The sequence below is a fragment of the Pelobates fuscus genome, chromosome 3 (genome assembly GCF_036172605.1).
Source record: "Pelobates fuscus isolate aPelFus1 chromosome 3, aPelFus1.pri, whole genome shotgun sequence".
In the NCBI taxonomy this organism is placed as follows: domain Eukaryota; kingdom Metazoa; phylum Chordata; class Amphibia; order Anura; family Pelobatidae; genus Pelobates; species Pelobates fuscus.
Window position 1 is genome coordinate 371,140,124 of NC_086319.1, and position 19,088 is coordinate 371,159,211.

The window sequence follows — 19,088 nt, forward strand, 5'->3', positions numbered from 1 at the left end:
AAAATTGGTTGTGCACTTTTTAATATAGAACATTTTTAAACATAGAACATTGGAGCAAATGTGCCAATCTAAGCAAATATTCAAACGAACCCTCCGTTGATCATACACACTTGCGAATTCCGTTTGAGGACATGCCATTGTTAATCTTGTCAATTTTCAGATCTGAGTGTGTTTGTTTAAATACAGAAAGCGTATGTGTTCAGTCCAAATGCCAGATTTGCTAGTTAGAACACTTGTGGTTTTTTTTTGTTTTTTTTAACGAGAATGCAATTTGCTACCCTGTTTGTATTTGTACATTTTATTTTTTTGAACTACAAAACAAACAGTGAATTAAAAAATAAAAATATTCTGCTATCACATCTCAGGCTTGTAGTATTAGTGGGCAGACTCTGTACTCAAGGTCTGTAGGGGGGTAATAATTGCAGTGATTTCTTAAAACTTCCACACTTCCTGTAAGTGTATCTCCTGATCCTTATAACCACGTGCGTCTCTCCTTACACCCTTTACACCTGACCTCTCTATCCCCCTGTGTAACTCTGCTTACTTCCTTACCTCCTTGTTTGTCTCATCAAACACACAAATTCATTTTGTGCTTTCCTGATATGTTACCTACTGAGATTGTAGGGCAAGCATGTCAAACTCGAAGTCTAGCACGGGCCACATAAACAAGGTTTAAGTTTATGTGGGCTGCAAAAAAAAAAAAAACCTTAAAGGAGCACTATAGGGTCAGGAACACAAACATATTCCTGACCCTATAGGGTTAAAACCACAATTTAGCCCCCCTGGTCCCCTCATGCCTCCCTAAATATAGTACATCTTACTTGTATTCAAGTCTGAAGCTGCAGGCTTTGTCCCTGTTTCCTTTAGACCTGCCCACTGCCTGCTGATATCAGCAGAAGTGGTAGCAGGGCTAGTGCAGGGATTTTTTGGTACACAGGTGAAGATGATTTTGGAGTCTCCCCCCCAAAAAGCATCATCACCTGTGTGTCTCTTAACCCGCCTTTTGTTTCTTAACCCCTTTTTTAACTGTCTTACCCCGTTTAGTGTCTTATCCCCTATTTTTCCCCATTGTGTGTCTTACACCTCCCTTGTGTATCTATAACTACCCCCCCTGTGTTTCTTACTCCCCCCAGCCTCTGTGTGTCTCCTTCTCTTTCAGTCCCTTTGTGTCTTTTACTCTTACCAGCTCCTTTGTGTATTTTTGTCAACATCAGCCCGTCTATCTCCCCCGAGCCCCTCTGTCTCTTTTTCCTCTTCTCCAACCCCTCTGTGTCTCTTTCACCCCCAGCCCCTTTGTATTTCCACTCACAGGCCTTTTTGTCTGGCGCTTTCATTCCCAGCCCCTCTGTGGACTTTCTCACTCCAAGGCCCATCTGTGTGTCATTCTCCCCCTCATGTCCCTCTGTGTCTTTCTCCCTACTCAGGCCCCCCTGTGTGCCACTCTCTCCTCCATGTCCCTTAGTGTTACTCTCTCCTTCCTTCCATGTCCATTAATGGTCCAATCCCCTCCCTGTCCCTTAATGGTCCTCTCCCCTTCATGTCCCTTAGTGTTCCTCTCCCCTCCATGTCCCTTAGTGTTCCTCTCCCCTCCCTTCCCCGTCCCTTAGTGTTCCTCTCTTCCCTGTCCCTTAGTGTTCCTCTCCCCTCCCTTCCATGTCCCTTAGTTTTCCTCCCCCTCCCTTCCATGTCCCTTAGTGTTCCTCTCCCCTCCCCCTTCCCTGTCTCCTAGTGCCCCCCATTCCCCATAATGTTCCTCCCACCCCACCATTTTAGTGTTCCTCTCCCTTCTCTTTTAGTGGTCCCCTCACTACCTCAGTGTTCATTTTCCCTTCCCTCCCCTGTTCCTTAGTGCCCCACTTTAATGTTCCTCTCTCCCCCCTACTGTTCCTCTACCCTCCATCTTTTTTAGTGTTCTTCCCCCTCCCCTGTCCCATAGTGTTCTTTCCCCCAATCCCCTGTCCCATAGTGTTCTTCCTCTCCCTCCCCATAGTGTTATTTCCCCCTACACCATAATGTTCTTTCCACCCTCCCCTGTCCCATAGTGTTCCTTCCCCCTATAGTTTTCCTTCTCCCCTCCCATTGTTTTCCTTCTCCCCATAGTGTTCCTTCTCCCCCATAGTTTTTCTTCCCTCCTCCCATAGTTTTTCTTCCCCCTCCCATAGTTTTCCTCCCCCCCATTGTTTTCCTTCCCCCTCCCATAGTTTTCCTTCCCCCTCCCATAGTTTTCCTTCCCCCTCCCATAGTTTTCCTTCCCCCTCCCATAGTTTTCCTTCTCCCCATAGTGTTCCTTCTCCCCCATAGTTTTCCTTCTCCCCCATAGTTTTCCTTCTCCCCCATAGTTTTTCTTCCCTCCTCCCATAGTTTTTCTTCCCTCCTCCCATAGTTTTTCTTCCCCCTCCCATAGTTTTCCTCCCCCCCCATTGTTTTCCTTCCCCCTCCCATAGTTTTCCTTCCCCCCTCTATGGTGTTCCTACTCTCCCCCCACCTCATGGTGTTCCTACTCCCCCCCCTCATGGTGTTCCTACTCCCCCCCCTCATGGTGTTCCTACTCCCCCCCCCTCATGGTGTTCCTACTCCCCCCCCCTCATGGTGTTCCTACTCCCCCCCTCATGGTGTTCTTACTCCCCCCCTCATGGTGTTCCTACTCCCCCCCTCATGGTGTTCCTACTCCCCCCCTCATGGTGTTCCTACTCCCCCCCTCAAGATGTTCCTACTCCCCCCTCATGGTGGTCCTACTCCCCCCCCCCCCATGGTGTTCCTGCTCCCCCCCATGGTGTTGCTACTCCCCCCTCACATTTTCCCTCCCCCTCTCCCCTTAGTGCCCATCTATCTCCCCCCCTTTGTCTCCGGTAGGTCTCCTACCTTGTGGCGTGGCCGACCAGTGTGAATTGTGGTACAGGAGCTTCAGTGAGCACTTCCTGTCAGTCCGGCCGGGTACAGCTCCTGTACCGCGGCGCGCACTGCTCGGCCATGCTACACAGAGTGACAGGTAGGAGGGAGTGCTGTGCGCCCACCTCCTGCCGGTCACTCCATCCTGGCGAACCCCAAGCCGGTGCACCCTAAGGCGGACGCTTTTGCCGCCTTATGGACGCACCGGCCCTGAGTGGTAGCCTGATCCTATCACAATGCTTCCCCATAGGATTGGCTGAGATTGACAAGGAGGCAGAGCCAGCACACTTGGCCAATCAGCATCTCCTCATAGAGATTAATTTAATCAATGAATCTCTATGAGGTAAGTTCAGTGTCTGCATGCAGAGGGAGGAGATACTGAATGTTTGGATGCATTTTAGGCAGCCATGGCCCAGGAAGGATCTCTAACAGCCATCTGAGGAGTGGCCAGTGAAGTTATCACTAGGCTGTAATGTAAACACTGCATTTTCTCTGAAAAGACAGTGTTTACAGCAAAAAGCTCAAGGTAATGATTCTACTCACCAGACCAAATTCAATAAGCTGTAGTTGTTCTGGTGACTATAGTGTCCCTTTAAATTTACATAGAAACGTGGGTTTATTTTGAAAATTACAGTATTTAAAAAAAAAAAAAAACAGCATCCCCCTCCACTAAACCATAGCACCTCCCTATACTAAATCCCTGTCCCCCACTCTACTAAATCCCATTCCCCCCCTACTAAATCCCATTCCCCATATACTAAATCCCAGTGCTCCCCCTCTACTAAATCCCAGTCCCCCCTACTAAATCCCAGTCCCCCATATACTAAATCCCATTCCCCCATATACTAAATCCCAGTGCCCCCCCTCCACTAAATCCCAGTCCCCCCATATACTAATCCCAGTCCTCACCCTCTACTAAATCCCAACACACCCTCTCTTAATAATGTTTTTCCAAAATATCAATATATCAAAAAAAAATTAAATATCAAAATATTAATATATTTTTCAAATATTGATATATGTAATATACCATGGCAATATGTAAAATATTTTTGATATTTAAATACTTTGAAAAAAAATATTTAAAGAGTTTATCCCATAAATTATTCGAAAAGCTCATTAAAAGAAATATTAAATCTAGGCCTAAGTTGGAGGCTGAAGTTGCACTGGCAAACTTGTAGAGTGACAGTGCGAGGATGGGATGCTGCGTACACCAATCCCCTCTTTATGTGCTGCTGCTCCTGTAAGAATTTCTTGTAAACTTTTTATTTTTTATTTTTGCAGGTCATCAGAGTCCATTCTGTGTCTAGCCAAAGGAGAATCATTGCTGAAACCAAATGTGGACAGATTTTATCCTTGCCATACAAGTTGCAAAGCTTGAAATTCTTATTACCTCCAGAGTCTAAGCCAATTCAAGGTAAAAACCATTATAGCTTTCCATTTAATTGGGAAGGATCCACATGTCACATGTTATGGAACCCTAGGCCCCTGGAGTTCCCTGCTGGAGTATGAGCTCAGCTACAGGAGACCAGATAAGTCCTACACAGGTGAATTAACTTTGTTCTTCAAGCAGCTCAAAGTTGCATCAGCAATCCATAGGTCAGACTGCAGAAGATGAAATGGCAAATACGTAGCAAGAGGGCTTTTTATTAAATAGCAGCTAATTCTGCAGTTTAAAGCAATCAGACCACATTTTTCACCAGGTTAAAGAAATTTAACATTAAAATGATATTGTTTTGTTGCAATCTAAATCAAGCCACATAAGCCCTGAATTGGAACTGAAGGACAATTACAAGTCTCAACTTCTAGCCCTGGCTTGTTTTATTTTGCTACTTCCTTACTGGACAGTTGTGTATCACCAGTAACTAGCCCCCATAATCACTGAGAGACCTCCTATCACTGAGAGACGTCATTAAATCCTTCTGCACCTTAAACATTAGGGTGCAATCAATGAAGCCACCGTTGAAGGTGAAAACTTATATTTGGGTCTCTAGATTATTATTATGTTACTATTTATATAGCTGTATATTCCTTGTTTATACTAGCCATTAACTACTGAGACTGTATCATACTGAGCTGCAATATAGCTAAGATAAATGTGCCACACAGAATTCTGAAGCATAATATTATCCACACCAATCACAGCTCTGTGTAAGGCAGTTAAAGGGACACTCCAGGCACCCAGACCACTTCTGCTCATTGGAGTGGTCTGGGTGCCAACTCCCACTACCCTTAACCCTGCAAGTGTAATTATTGCAGTTTTTTTTATAAACTGCAATAATTACCTTGCAGGGTTAACTCCACCTCTAGTGGCTGTCAGCCACTAGAGGTCACTTCCTGAATCATAGCAAAGAATTTCTTTGCTAGAGCGTCGCTGGACGTCCTCACGTTGTGTGAGGACCTCCAGTGTCGCTCATTTCCTCATAGGAAAGCATTGAAAATCTTTTTCAATGCTTTCCTATGGGGAGAGTTAATGCGCATGCGCGGCATTGCCGCACATGCGCATTAGGTCTCCTTGGCCGGTGGGCGGGATCAGTCTCTCGCAACGGCCGACGGAGACAGTAGGAGGAGCGGCGGCGGAGGAGGAGACAGCGACGAGGGACATCGTCGCTGCCTCAGGTAAGTGACTGAAGGGGTTTACACCCCTTCAGCAACCGGGGATTGGGGGGTGGGAGGGAGAGGGTACCTCCAGTGCCAGGAAAACGGATAGTTTTTCTGGCACTGGAGATTCCCTTTAATGACAGCGCATTTTTGTAACTGGCATATAACCTAACCAACAGCTAATAAAAAAAGGTTTAAATCTGAGGCACTTTCCCTTTAAGAAAAAATATAAATAAATATATATTTATTATTATATATATATATATATTTTTTTTTTTTTATTCTTTATTTTTGCTGTGCATGAATAACAACCGTTTGTCAACAATGCCATAACAGCATATTCCAACGTAGTGAACATACAGATTTGTCAACTGTTGTATAGCATTTAGATGGAACTTACACATTTTCATGTTAATAAGTCAGGCTAGGTACACGTAAGTCATTCGCATTAGTTATAGTAAGTTACATCGCCACTTGGTAACAGTAGTTTAAGGTGAACGTTTCTATTGCGTATCCTCGCTTATAAGTAGTTTGTATGTTAATGTATGCTTTGCTATGCTTTAGTCTGATGTGTCAGGGAAGATTACAAATGCAGGTGTACATACAGATTGGCTTACTGACATATAATAGAATAGTAAATTAACAAGCTTAACTGAATCAAGTATTTAAAGTATTTAAAGTATTACAATGCCAAATGTGCTTTCGCTTATAAGCAACCAGTGATTACACTGCCAATCGCGTCTAAGCCAATTGCTAGATTCGTGTGCTGTCCCCTTTCATTGCCAAACGTTACACTAAGAGGAGAATTAGGCGGGTGAACATAGTACAAATGGCTAAACAGATGCTTATAGAAAACAACAACTTATGTTAAGATGAGTACTCAAGTGAGTAAAGATTGTGCCACCAGGCAGGTTGTGGCAAGCTTGGTTATCATCCGCTCCAATCATGCTGTTAAGATCCTCGTGTGCTGCCACCTCAGTTGTGGTATTAGGAGCTGACATGTCCGTGTGGTGGTAGCCACCGCCAGAGCTTCAGTTGTTAAGGCAGCCAGTTGGGATACCAGTTGTGAGATTTATCTTTAATAAATCCTGCTTCTATTCTTCAGTTCTCTAATGAACACTAAAAATGTTTTAAAACTGAAGTGCACTTTTTCTTACATCAAGGGTTACTTAACTTGTATTTTGCCATATAATCATTTTTCTTACTGAAGAGGTTCAACATCCTTGCAAACTATCGAGGTTAAAAAACATTAACTAAATGTGTGTATCCTTTGCCGAAAACGTAGGTAATCAATCATCTGAACATTACTTTAAAAAAATAAACTATATCAAAATATATATTTTTTTTATAAACAATATGTTGTTTTTTTTTTCCAATCAGGAAGATAACTGTAAGTATAAAGGCGCATACCTCTGAGTCCACTGGGTTTCTGTTAAGTTGACCTCTTAAATGTTATGCTTTGAAAAGTAAATAAAAATTGCCTACTAAAATTGCTTCATATTTCTCTTAGATTGACTTTGTTCCATTATCTCAAATGCAAATACTTACTGCTCAAGCAGACTTATTCTTACGTTTTTAAAATTTGGCTGATATGACACAAACTTTTTTTTGTAGTGATTTATGTTCTGTGCATGGCATTTTGATGGCATTCTCCATTATGATCCATAATTCTTATAAAATGTTATACCATCCCCACTTGGTAGGTTGGGTTGGAAGGTAGAGGACATACATACTGGCAGATTGACACGGTGGTAATTGGAGTGGATTGGTGGTTAGAAGCTTAAGGACACTCTAGCCATGGAGAGCATTGGAGATGGGGGTTTAACCTTATTGGAACTGGATTGGATTTTTTTTTTTTTTTTTTTTAACAGGGAAACCTTTTATTCCCCTTTCAATACCAGAGTAGAAAGCACTGACCAACATTACTCTGTGCTGTGTCTGGGTAGCTTGGCTCGAGTCTACACTGTCTACACTAGATGTAGAATTTATGCCAAAAAATTTTGTTCACACTCCCAAACTGCAAAGTCAACTCATAAATAGCTAATGGAGTTGTAGTTTCTATGGATTCTTATGGAATAGTTTTGCTAACGTTAAAAGCCCCTCTTTTTTTTTATTGTGGCAGAGACACATAGTTAACATCTTTTTAGCATAAATGTGCCTAACTACATAGGGGGAAAATTGTGTTGGGGCCTATGAAATTAACTCCTTTGCATCTGGGATGAGGTCAAAACTTTTTCTTCTTTTTAAATCAAACATAGAAACATAGAATGTGACGGCAGATAAGAACCATTCGGCCCATCTAGTCTGCCCAGTTTTCTAAATACTTTCATTAGTCCCTGGCATTATCTTATAGTTAGGATAGCTTTATGCCTATCCCACGCATGCTTAAACTCCTTTACTGTGTTAACCTCTACCACTTCAGCTGGAAGGCTATTCCATGCATCCACTACCCTCTCAGTAAAGTAATACTTCCTGATATTTTTAAACCTTTGCCCCTCTAATCTAAGACTATGTCCTCTTGTTGTGGTAGTTTTTCTTCTTTTAAATATAGTCTCCTCCTTTACTGTGTTGATTCCCTTTATGTATTTAAATGTTTCTATCATATCCCCCCTGTCTCATCTTTCCACCAATCTATACATGTTAAGATCCTTTAACCTTTCCTGGTAAGTTTTATCCTGCAATCCATGAACCAGTTTAGTAGCCCTTCTTTGAACTCTCTCTAAGGTATCAATATCCTTCTGAAGATAAGGTCTCCAGTACTGTGTACAGTACTCCAAGTGAGGTCTCACCAGTGTTCTGTACAATGGCATGAGCACTTCCCTCTTTCTACTGCTAATACCTCTCCCTATACAACCAAGCATTCTGCTAGCATTTCCTGCTGCTCTATTACATTGTCTGCCTACCTTTAAGTCCTCAGAAATAATCACCCCTAAATCCCTTTCCTCAGATGTTGAGGTTAGGACTCTATCAAATATTCTGTACTCTGCCCTTGGGTTTTTACGTCCAAGATGCATTATCTTGCACTTATCCACATTAAATGTCAGTTGCCACAACTCTGACCATTTTTCTAGTTTACCTAAATCATTTGCCATTTGGCTTATCCCTCCTGGAACATCAACCCTGTTACATATCTTAGTATCATCCGCAAAAAGGCACACCTTACCATCAAGACCTTCTGCAATATCACTAATAAAAATATTAAAGAGAATGGGTCCAAGTACAGATCCCTGAGGTACCCCACTGGTGACAAACCCAAGCTTCGAATATACTCCATTGACTACAACCCTCTGTTGCCTGTCACTCAGCCACTGCCTTACCCATTCAACAATATTGGAATCCAAACTCAAAGATTGCAGTTTATTGATAAGCCTTCTATGTGCAACAGTGTCAAAAGCCTTACTGAAATCTAGGTAAGCAATGTCTACTGCACCACCCTGATCTATAATTTTAGTTACCCAATCAAAAAAATCAATAAGATTAGTTTGGCATGATCTCCCTGAAGTAAACCCATGTTGTCTCTGATCTTGATATCCATGTGTTTTTAGATGTTCAACAATCCTATCCTTTGACATGGTTTCCATTACTTTCCCCACTACTGAAGTAAGGCTTACTGGCCTATAGTTGCCCGACTCCTCCCTATTACCTTTCTTGTGAATGGGCACAACATTCGCTAACTTCCAATCTTCTGGGACTACTCCTGTTAACAATGATTGGTTAAATAAATCTGTTAATGGGGGGCGGGGCTTGGTCGCAGGTTGCATGGGCTCCTGAACGGTCGCAGGTTGCATGGGCTCCTGCTTCAAAGCGACTAAATAGCAACTTCTGGGACAAAATACCCCAATACCGAATCTCCTCCGGATGATACCCTTACCTGGTACAGCTGGGGCAACGTTTGGGAGTATACTGGCACCCTAAAATCAGCTAACCGACAGCTGCGGCCCTCAGCTAGTAGAGGCCTGGCAGATTCCTGGCGGGAGAAACGGCCGATCTCTCAGCCCGGGGCTGCCTGGTCCTTCTCTTGAGTGGATACTCAGAGCCCCGTACTCCCCCCTTTGGGCCGGCGGGGGTTATCCCGGCCCCCACCAAACAGGCACTTACCTCTCACTCGACACGAGGCCTTTCCAAAATGGCCGAGGACAACGACAGGTGTGATGAGCAGATGACCCAAGATGGCTGGATGGCAGGATTCCTGCATCGGTTTGACACCATGTGCCGAAAATTCTGGGAGGAATGGGAGAAAAAGCGACAGCCACCCGCACCTTCTACGCCTAAAACACAGCCTCCAGTCAGAGGTCCGGTTTGGCGACCCCTTCCTAGGCGGCGAATCAAGAGGGCCCGAGCGCACACCCGTGGCCCACGCACCAGAGCGGTACAACCTCGCCAGGATTCCCGCGGCTGTCTCCATGTGAAGGAGAGAGAGGTCAGAGGACACTGCAGAAAGGTTCCTGAAAACATTTGGGACAGTTGCGACACCACTTGCTGCGGTGCCACGGGAGGCACGAATCGGCCTGCACACCTGCCGGGACTCTGCCTGCCACTTACAGGCATAGGTTGAGGGAACCCTTCATATTGCAGCAGTCTGGTCTGACAGGAGATCTGGGCTAAAGACCGCTTGATTAATTTGTCTCGCATCCCTAGGCTTATCTAGCTCGTATCTGCAGCATGGTTTCTATAGGCCTGCTTTATGCTCCTAGGGGGTTATACACTCACATGCCAGAAATCTACTCTGTGGAGCGCAACATTTATTATTATACCTCTTCCTGACTAGCTATTGTTCATGCTTTCTTACTTGTGTTTTTTATCCTAAGTTTATGTTATAAAATAATGCAGAACACTATATTCTAGTATACAATACAAGCATTGAGGTTTTGCTCTCTTGAGTGCTAACCCCAGAGAATTTACTGACAGGAGTTCACTTGCAGACAAGGAATAAATTGGGCTTCCCTAGCTTGTAATGTACTGGTCTTAGTAACCACCTTATCCAGAGCACCCTTGAGACTCAGTGTTCAGACCCAAGGGGCACCTTAATAGAGCTCCAGTGGTATGCCTACATGTAACTCATCTGCACAACAATACTGTTTAGCTTACAGTCAGTTTCCTACATGTCTGACAGCTACAGATTGATGATCTTCTAGTAACCTAGACATGCGCATAGCATGATTTTATTTAACCTTAATTTTCTTTTATAACAATGCGCCATTCACCGTATTGTCACGATTTTGTTTTATGTGTACCTTAAGAATAATTGACAATACTGCAGTGGCATCGTAAGCTTGTTACCCTAGCCTGAATGTTGAAGTTTTCAAAAGTAATGCTGTTATCTGCAGGTCTGGATGTGGTACTACTTGGTCGATCTTATTGGGCTTGTTTAAGCATAATATAACACAAAATGGGCTGTCAAACGGAAAAGAAAAAACGGACTGCCGCTTCAGCTATCTTCCTACTTGACCATATTACCATATTACTCACTCATAATGCCTGGCACCTTGTTACATGCTAATGTGTTTTTTTTTTTTGTATCCTGTTTAGTTCTACTATTAGCACTAGGTTAATTCTCATGAAAGTAGTATGGTACTATTTAGCTGTGTCCTACTCTAGAGGCTATACTCTTACGACCTTTTTTTAAGCATGCTTTCTGACCCACCCTCTGAGGCACTGTACTATTAGCCTGCATGACAGCACTCCTGATATGTTTCCCCTGATAAGTGCATCTGCATCGAACACTGTTTCTCAAATAGCACATTAATAGCATATTAGGCATGATAAGTTTAACCCTACAAAATGTGCAGTTCTAACAACATGTTCTACTACAGCCGAGTAATTTATCTTGTTATGTGTAACTCCGTTGACATGTCATAAAGAGCTTGTAAACTAATCTCTGCACGAAAAATAAAGAATTTAAAAAAAAAATAAAAATAAAAAATCTGTTAATGGTTTTGCTAGTACACCACTGAGCTCTTTTAATAGCTTTGGGTGTATTCCATCAGGTCCCATTGACTTATTTGTCTTTACTTTTGACAGTTGAAATAGAACCTCTTCCTCTGTAAACTCACGTGTAATAAATGACTCATTTATCCATTTTTTTTAACGGAGGTCCCTTTCCTTCATTTTCAGCTGTAAATACCGAACAAAAATATTAATTGAGACAGTCAGCTAGACCTTTATCCTCATCTACACACCTTCCTTCTTTTGTTTTTAATCTAACTAATCCTTGTTTTACTTTTCTTTTCTCATTTATGTATCTAAAAAAAAGTTTTGTCCCCCTTTTTTACTGACTGTGCTATTTTCTCTTCTGTGTGTGATTTGGAAGCTCGTATAACTTGCTTAGCCTCTTTCTGCCTAATCTTATAGGTCATTCTGTCTTCCTCACTCTGGTTTTTTTTATAATTACTAAATGCTAACTTTTAGTTTTTTACTATTTTGGCCACATCTGCGTAGTACCACAGTGGTTTCTTGAATTTTTTGCTTTTACTGACAAGCCTAATGCAATTTTCTGTTGCCTTCAGTAGTGCAGCTTTTAAATAATCCCATTTATTTTGGACTCCATTTAAATTGCTCCAGTCTGATAATGACTCCTTTACACATATTCTAATTTTAGAAAAGTCTGTTTTTCTAAAGTCTAAAACTTTTGTTTTTGTGTGGTGTGACTCAGTCACTGTTCTTATATTAAACCACACTGACTGATGATCACTGGATCCTAAACTTTCACCTACAGTAATATCTGATACCAAATCTCCATTTGTTAACACTAAATCTAGTATGGCCTCTTTACGAGTTGGCTCCTCAACGACTTGTTTTAGAGACAATCCCAGTAGGGAGTTTAGAATATGTGTGCATCTGGCACAAGTAGCTATTTTTGTTTTCCAATTCACATCAGGAAGATTAAAGTCACCCATGATGATAACTTCCCCCTTCATTGTCATTTTAGCTATTTCTTCAACTAGTAGATTATCTAACTCTTCAATTTGTCCTGGGGGCCTATAAATCACACCTACACGAATTACTGTGTGATTACCAAATTCTAACGTAACCCAAACGGACTCTATGTTCGTCTCACTAACCTTTATTAGGCTAGATTTTATGCTATCCTTCACATACAGGGCCACCCCTCCCCCTTTCTTGCCTTCCCTGTCTTTTCTTAATTCAGTACGTGTTCACCCTAATCGCTTTGGTTTTTTTTAATGCAGGTTTTAAGGTCCGAATTCCCACGACGTTGGAAGAAATATTAGCCAAGTACAGCCTACCTATCACTGTTTACTCTGCCAAGCTCCTTTCTTATAAGGAGAAGGGTGATATCAAAGCTGAGAATGGAATTGTTTCTGAACTTACATTACAAGACACTTACGAAGAATCATTTCTGCTTGGACACCCCATTGATAAGGGTAAATTAAACTAAAAATCATGTCCTATACGTTTATAAATAATTTAATAATAAGGACCATTGATTCATAAATTTGTTTAACTCCTAATGCTGAACGGGGTATCATCAGGAAGTGAAAATATTATCATTACACAACTGTAGAATAGTTAAAAAAAAATGTAAGTTGGCCAGTCATCTTCTAATTATTGTCCTGTTGTTCTGAGAATATTTTTTATAACACCAGGCTACTGTACTAAAATAAAAGATTTATGGTAATTATAAATTATACATTTTATTTTAAACATTCTAAGAATATTGTTAAAAGAATCTTACCAATGGAAAATATTATTCAATCAAAACTTTAATTACAAAGTAGATACCAAAAGACCAGGTAGCTAAACCAAGGCATCTACAAGATACTAGTCTAAAACACAAAGGACTACTTTATTTAAAAAGAGCAATGCAGAACGGATGGTCTCTATCAAACCGTATATATATATGCACAGACCATAGATATGGCTGTAACTGGCATGGATTGGCTGAGTGTAAAAAACTCAGGGTTACAGAGTTTAGGCGTTAGGTGTTGATGGAGTAAGAGTGATAGAAGGGAAGGAGATGGGATGGGGGAGAAAGTGGTCATGATGGTGAGAGAAAACAGGTTTAGGGAACATATGCCCCTAATTAAAAAAACAATACAGTTAAAATGTGGAATTCAAAAAGGAAAAAAACATGAAGAAAGAAACAAAGTGTGTTATGTGTACAAAATAATAAATTTGAGAAGATAACTATGCTATTGTTAGGATAGTGGTTAAGTGCAGCCAGTATGTATACCATCTAAAAACAGTGTAAGGAAATTATTTTGGATGGTTTAATTAGACTGAAAGTCTAAGAGACACTGATGGTTGATGGGGTTTGAAGATATTTCAGATTTCTTTTATAAAGTATTTTATTGCTATTTGATGTATTTTCTGCTAGTTATGTCAGTACACATTGGCTATTTCTATAGAAGTTGAAATACAGATGCAGAATTTTTTACGTGTTTTAAAATGCCGATTAATTGTTTTATTTTATTTATAAAGGAAAGATATTTGTAGAAGAGCCCATTATGGTTCCTATGTACATGACGGAGCTCAAACTGGTTGTTGCAGTGGGACTTACGGATGAAAACAATATAAAGTGGAAAGAGATGTGTGAAAAGTTAACTTTTGAAGTAAAAAGTAAAGGGCATTCATCAGAAGCCACATTTCAGGGTAAGTCTCGGATTGTAATGTTAAAAAGCAGGGCTCCATAGTTCTACTCTAGTAGTCAGGATTACTCTCTGATGGAAGTGTGGAGGACATATTAACCAGGAGTGAACTTCTACTTGCCATTGGTGAGCAGCAATGATTAGAATTTTCTTTCCCTGCACGAAAGGATTAAAAACAAATCAAAACACTGCAACATAACAGGACAACCTAGACTGAATTATTGTGGTAAGGGTGGGAGAGATCCTGGGATCGAGGTGTCTTAAATTTATCAAGTGAGTGAGAACAACTATTTTACCAAGCAATCATGGAAGGTACACAGGATCTTTAAGGCAGGCTCTCCCTAAACTAACCCCAAGGCCCACCTAACCCAAAGCTACCCAAATTACAGGTAAGCACCTAACCAAAATCTACAGCGATTTCTAAGTGCTCCTAGCATCTTTTTAAACCATTGCTCTACTGTGTTACAGAATATAATACATTTGGAGTGTTGTCCTAACTGTCAATGTTGGACGATTGTCCACTACTGGATCACCGCTTTGTCTGGACTGCAGGAAAAGGGTCATTTGTATATCTTAGGTGTAATGAGTATACGTAGTTTTGAATGTGCTGGCTTCCTGTTGTGGCTGCTTCGGCTTAGAATAGAGAGATTTTAGCTTTATTGAAACAAACTGTGGCATGTTCAGTCTGTTGTGACACTCGTGTTGTAATGTGTGTTGTAAAGACAAAGGTTAGCAATAGAATAATTGACATCGGCCGCGATTTGACAACTTTTCTAAACGATTCAGTAATGTTAGAAAAATGTCCATTGCTTTATCTACAACAATTCCCATAGACGTTAATGGTGACTAATGTAGATAAATCACTAAGATGCTTTTCTAACTGTATTAAATCATTTGGATAGTATATATAAAAACAAAGACTTTGATTAAGTGACACTATAGGCTACCAGACCACTTCAGCTCATTGAAGTGGCCTGGGTGCATGTTTTCAGGTCCCTTAATCCTGCAGTGGTTATTACTGCAATTGTTAATAAATTGCAATAATTACCTTACAGGGTTAACTCAACCTCTAGTGGCTGTCTATCATACAGCCACTAAAGGGACTTCTGGGTCGTTAGGCGACTTTTGCTCACCTAACAGACGCTAGACATTCTCACGCTTTGCATGAGGACATCCAGCATCAGCCAAAACCCCATAGGAAAACATTATACAATGCTTTTCTATGGGGGAAGTCCTAAGGCGAGTGCGGCCATTGTAGCGAAGGTGAAGCCTGAACCAGCACCGAGGGACATCGGAACTGGAGCAAACAAATATATCACCAAAGAATACAAATAGTGCAAAAGTATAAAAAATGAATAAAATATAATAAACAATGTTACTTAGCTTTAAATGACGTATAACAGCCTCCCCAGGTCGTTACCCAAAAAACGAACCACAACATAGGAAACCACAACAAAAGCAATTCAGGAAATAGCTGTGTAAATCTACAGAGAAAACATAAAACAAAAACAAAACATAGTGTAATATTGTAACAAATGTTATACTGTGCGCAGAAATCAGTTGCACTCACTAGATAGAAGTAGGTATAAGCGCTCTTAGGGTGCCTCCCCAGGTATAATGGGGGGTCAAGCAATCCTTTTGTTCACCTCCAGATTCTCATTCCACCAAAAGACATCCACAGGTCAGGGTTTAAGAAATTTAAAGAGAATTTATTTAAAATAAAAATAAAATTATATTTGAATATATAAGCAGTCACCAATTGAGCATAGGATATAAATGCAGAAAAAAGGTCCTACGCGTTTCGTTCGTTACGAACTTCCTCAGGGACCGCAATAAAATAATCACTATGTATGAATACAGAGTACAAAATGAACATATCCTAAGAATAACCCCCCTCCCCTGTGTCCTTAAATAGGGCTAATCCCTTGAGTCCATTGGTGGATGTAGTGGGTGTGGATCCTTTTTCTTCTTTGATTGGAGCAGAGAATCACCTCCATCAGCTGTTTCTCACTCTTCTAATCCCCAAAAAAGGCGCCCTTTTTCGGTGAAAACCAGAAGTAGTCATCATTGCCGAAACCGGAAGTGACGTCACAGGCGTTCCAATATGCGTTCCAACAGCATCATCTCCATAGCAACCAGACATGATGGTCTCAATCATAGTGTGTAATACAAAAGGAAACTAATTATAGCTCCCAGGTTCTGCTAAAGAAAGGAATGTTAACCAGGAGTCTTTGAGATTGCTTTCAAAACCTACTGAATGATAGCAGCACATGTTAAATTGCATTGATCACTATTTTAGTCATAAAAAATTATAAATATATTAAATCAGAAAACAAAAATGAAAATAAAATAAAGTAAAGTAATCTTTTATATAGATACACCAATTTTTTTTTATACAAAGATAACGTGCATATGAAGAATTATTGCTATTACATAAATCTGTAACTAAGTCTATAAAGACCCTTAAAGTAACTAATAACCATAGTTTATTAAACAATATAGGTGCAAAAACCTTCCCCATAGGGGTTAGTCCTCAACTGTAGAAAGTGTCCCACAATGGGGACAAGCACACATACCTAATCTATCCAAGCAAAATCAATATCAAATATTACTAGGACCATATTAGTCCAAAAAACAGGATAGATCAATGTCAATATTTTTTTTTTAGACATTCTTTATTTATTGAGTTTTTCAAATAAGGGAGGGAGACAGAAAAAAGAAAGGGGTGGGGGGGGATCAAACGTCAAGATACAATGTATGACATATACAATAACAGTGCATCGAGCCCGGCATTAAGACAGAGTCGGGTTCGGCGTTTCATTTGTAACCATTTCACATCCAGTTTGCAGCGTGTCCGCCTGGGCGGGTCTAGGTCGGTGGCTCGTGGCGTGTTTTATATGTGCAATATGTGATACGGGTGAGTCCGTAGCGATTAGGGGGTTATGAACGTGCGCTGGTGCTCGTCAGGGGGTTGTTTCCTTGTAAGAAGGGGGGGGTGGGGTGGGAGCTCCACATGCGGAGGGCTCCTGTAATCTCAACCCGGTGGGTTGTCACGTTCTGTCAGTGGGCATGCCTGGTGTGTTACAGGCTGGTAGAGAGGGAGGGGAGTGTCTGGGTCGGGGGTCTTCCCAGTGTTGCAGGGGTAGGGGTAGCAAGGGCGGATACCGGGCGTCTCTCGGAAGGCCAGGAATACGGGATCAGGCCCGTCCCCGTGCGGTGTAAGACGTCCAGGGGTACCATTGGAGGGCGTATTTGTCCGAGCGCTCCCGCAGGGACGCAGTTAGCATTTCCATATTGTGAATTTCCTCAACCTTGTCAACCCATTGTTTGTAAGTGGGTATCGTCTGGCTTTTCCAGTGCAGTGGGATGAGGCTTTTCGCGGCAGAGAGCAGGTGTATCGTGAGGGATTTTTTGTACTGTTGTGTAGGTATGGATGTATGGTGGAGGAGCATTGGCAATGGTAGTAATGGGAGGTCTGCATCCGTAATGTCCTTGATCTTAGCGCGTATCAGGCGCCAGTATGGAACTATGCGGGGGCATGACCACCAGATGTGGAGGTTGGTGCCCAGGGTGGAGTTACAGTCCAGCAGGCACCAGAGGCTGTGCTATATATGTGTCTTAGTACGTCAGGAGTCGTATACCATTGTGTGAGTAATTTATAGCTCATCTCCTGGTATTTGGAGCTAATGGAGCATTTGTGGGTTAAAAGGAAGATTTTGTCCCACTCCTGGGCAGTCAGGTGCGTGTCCGTCTCTCGTTCCCATTTGTCCGTGAACCCTAGTGGGCGTTCATTGCCCAGTGACTGTAGGCTTGTGTAGAGGCAGGATATAGCGTGTTCCAGGTGTTTTCTGTCGGTGCATAGTCGTTCAAAGTCAGTCAGTTGTCTGTGAATGTGGTCCTTTCCTTGGAGGTGTGTGTAGTATGTTTTCACCTGGTGGTAATGGTACATGTCTAGTGGGGTCGGTCGCTGAGTCGATACGACGTCAGGTAGTGGTTTGAGGGCTCTGTCGGCAGTCCATTGAATCAAGTAGAGCCAGTCCGTCTGGTGGAAGTTCCGAAATGCCGCGGGGGGGAGGCCTCCTGCTAGGTTCGGGTTATGTGTGATCGGGGTGAGCGGGTTAGGTGATGTGGTGAGCCGGCACGCGAAGCGTAGTGAGCACCATACCCTAAGGGTGGCGTTGATAAGTGGATTTTGGGTTTGGAGCTCCGAGTAGGTGAGGGAGCCAAGCCAAAGTCTGGCTGGGATCGTCCTGCGTGACTGCTGGACCTCCATGGACACCCAACGTCTGGTACCCGCGCGTGCATGCCAGTCCACCACCCTTTGCAGGTGTGTGGCCTGGTAGTATTGTTGGGCGGAGAGCAGTCCGGCACCCCCCCGCTGTCTTTGGGCGTTCCAGGGTGGTCCTGCGTATGCGGGAAGCGGAGCGGTTCCATACAAAGCTACGGACGTCTCTTGTCAGGGTACGGAAAAATGATTGCGGGATCATAACGGGCAGTGTTGCGAATAAGTACAATAGTCTGGGGAGGACGTTCATCTTTAGGGCTTGTATACGGCCGAACCAGGTGAGGTATTGCGGGGACCAACAATGCGGGGTCTTTTTGGATATTCGCGAGGAGGGGGGGGAAATTCATTTGATAGAGTTGTGTGAGATCTCGTGGTAACCACGTGCCCAGGTACCTTAACCTGTCCGAACGCCAGGAGAAGGCGAACGTTGTGCTCAGGCGGCCAGCCAGCTCGGCGTTTTCTAGTAGAGGCATGGCCTCCGATTTGTTCATATTCAGTTTCAGATTGGAAACTTGGTGGTAGTCTTGAAACGCCTTGAGGAGGTTAGGGATTGAGATTAAGGGTTGTTCCAGGAAGAACAACATGTCATCCGCATAAGCGGCAAGTTTGTGCACTTCTGCGCCTAGGGTCACCCCCGTAATGCCCCCATCTCGTCTGACCGCCTCCAGAAAAGGTTCTAGAGAGAGGGCAAACAGGAGGGGGGACAG

General features: G+C 42.5%; 1 protein-coding gene across 1 annotated transcript in view; it reads left to right on the forward strand.

The window, feature by feature from the left end:
• The window catches only part of LOC134601426 (uncharacterized), a 49,690-nt gene that overhangs the window by 18,750 nt on the left and 11,852 nt on the right, over window positions 1-19,088 (forward strand). Inside the window, exons 2-4 of the mRNA XM_063445911.1 lie at window positions 4,174-4,306; window positions 12,678-12,872; window positions 13,930-14,100. Of these exons, the coding sequence (XP_063301981.1) occupies window positions 4,174-4,306; window positions 12,678-12,872; window positions 13,930-14,100 (499 nt within the window). The remainder of the gene's footprint in view (window positions 1-4,173; window positions 4,307-12,677; window positions 12,873-13,929; window positions 14,101-19,088) is intronic.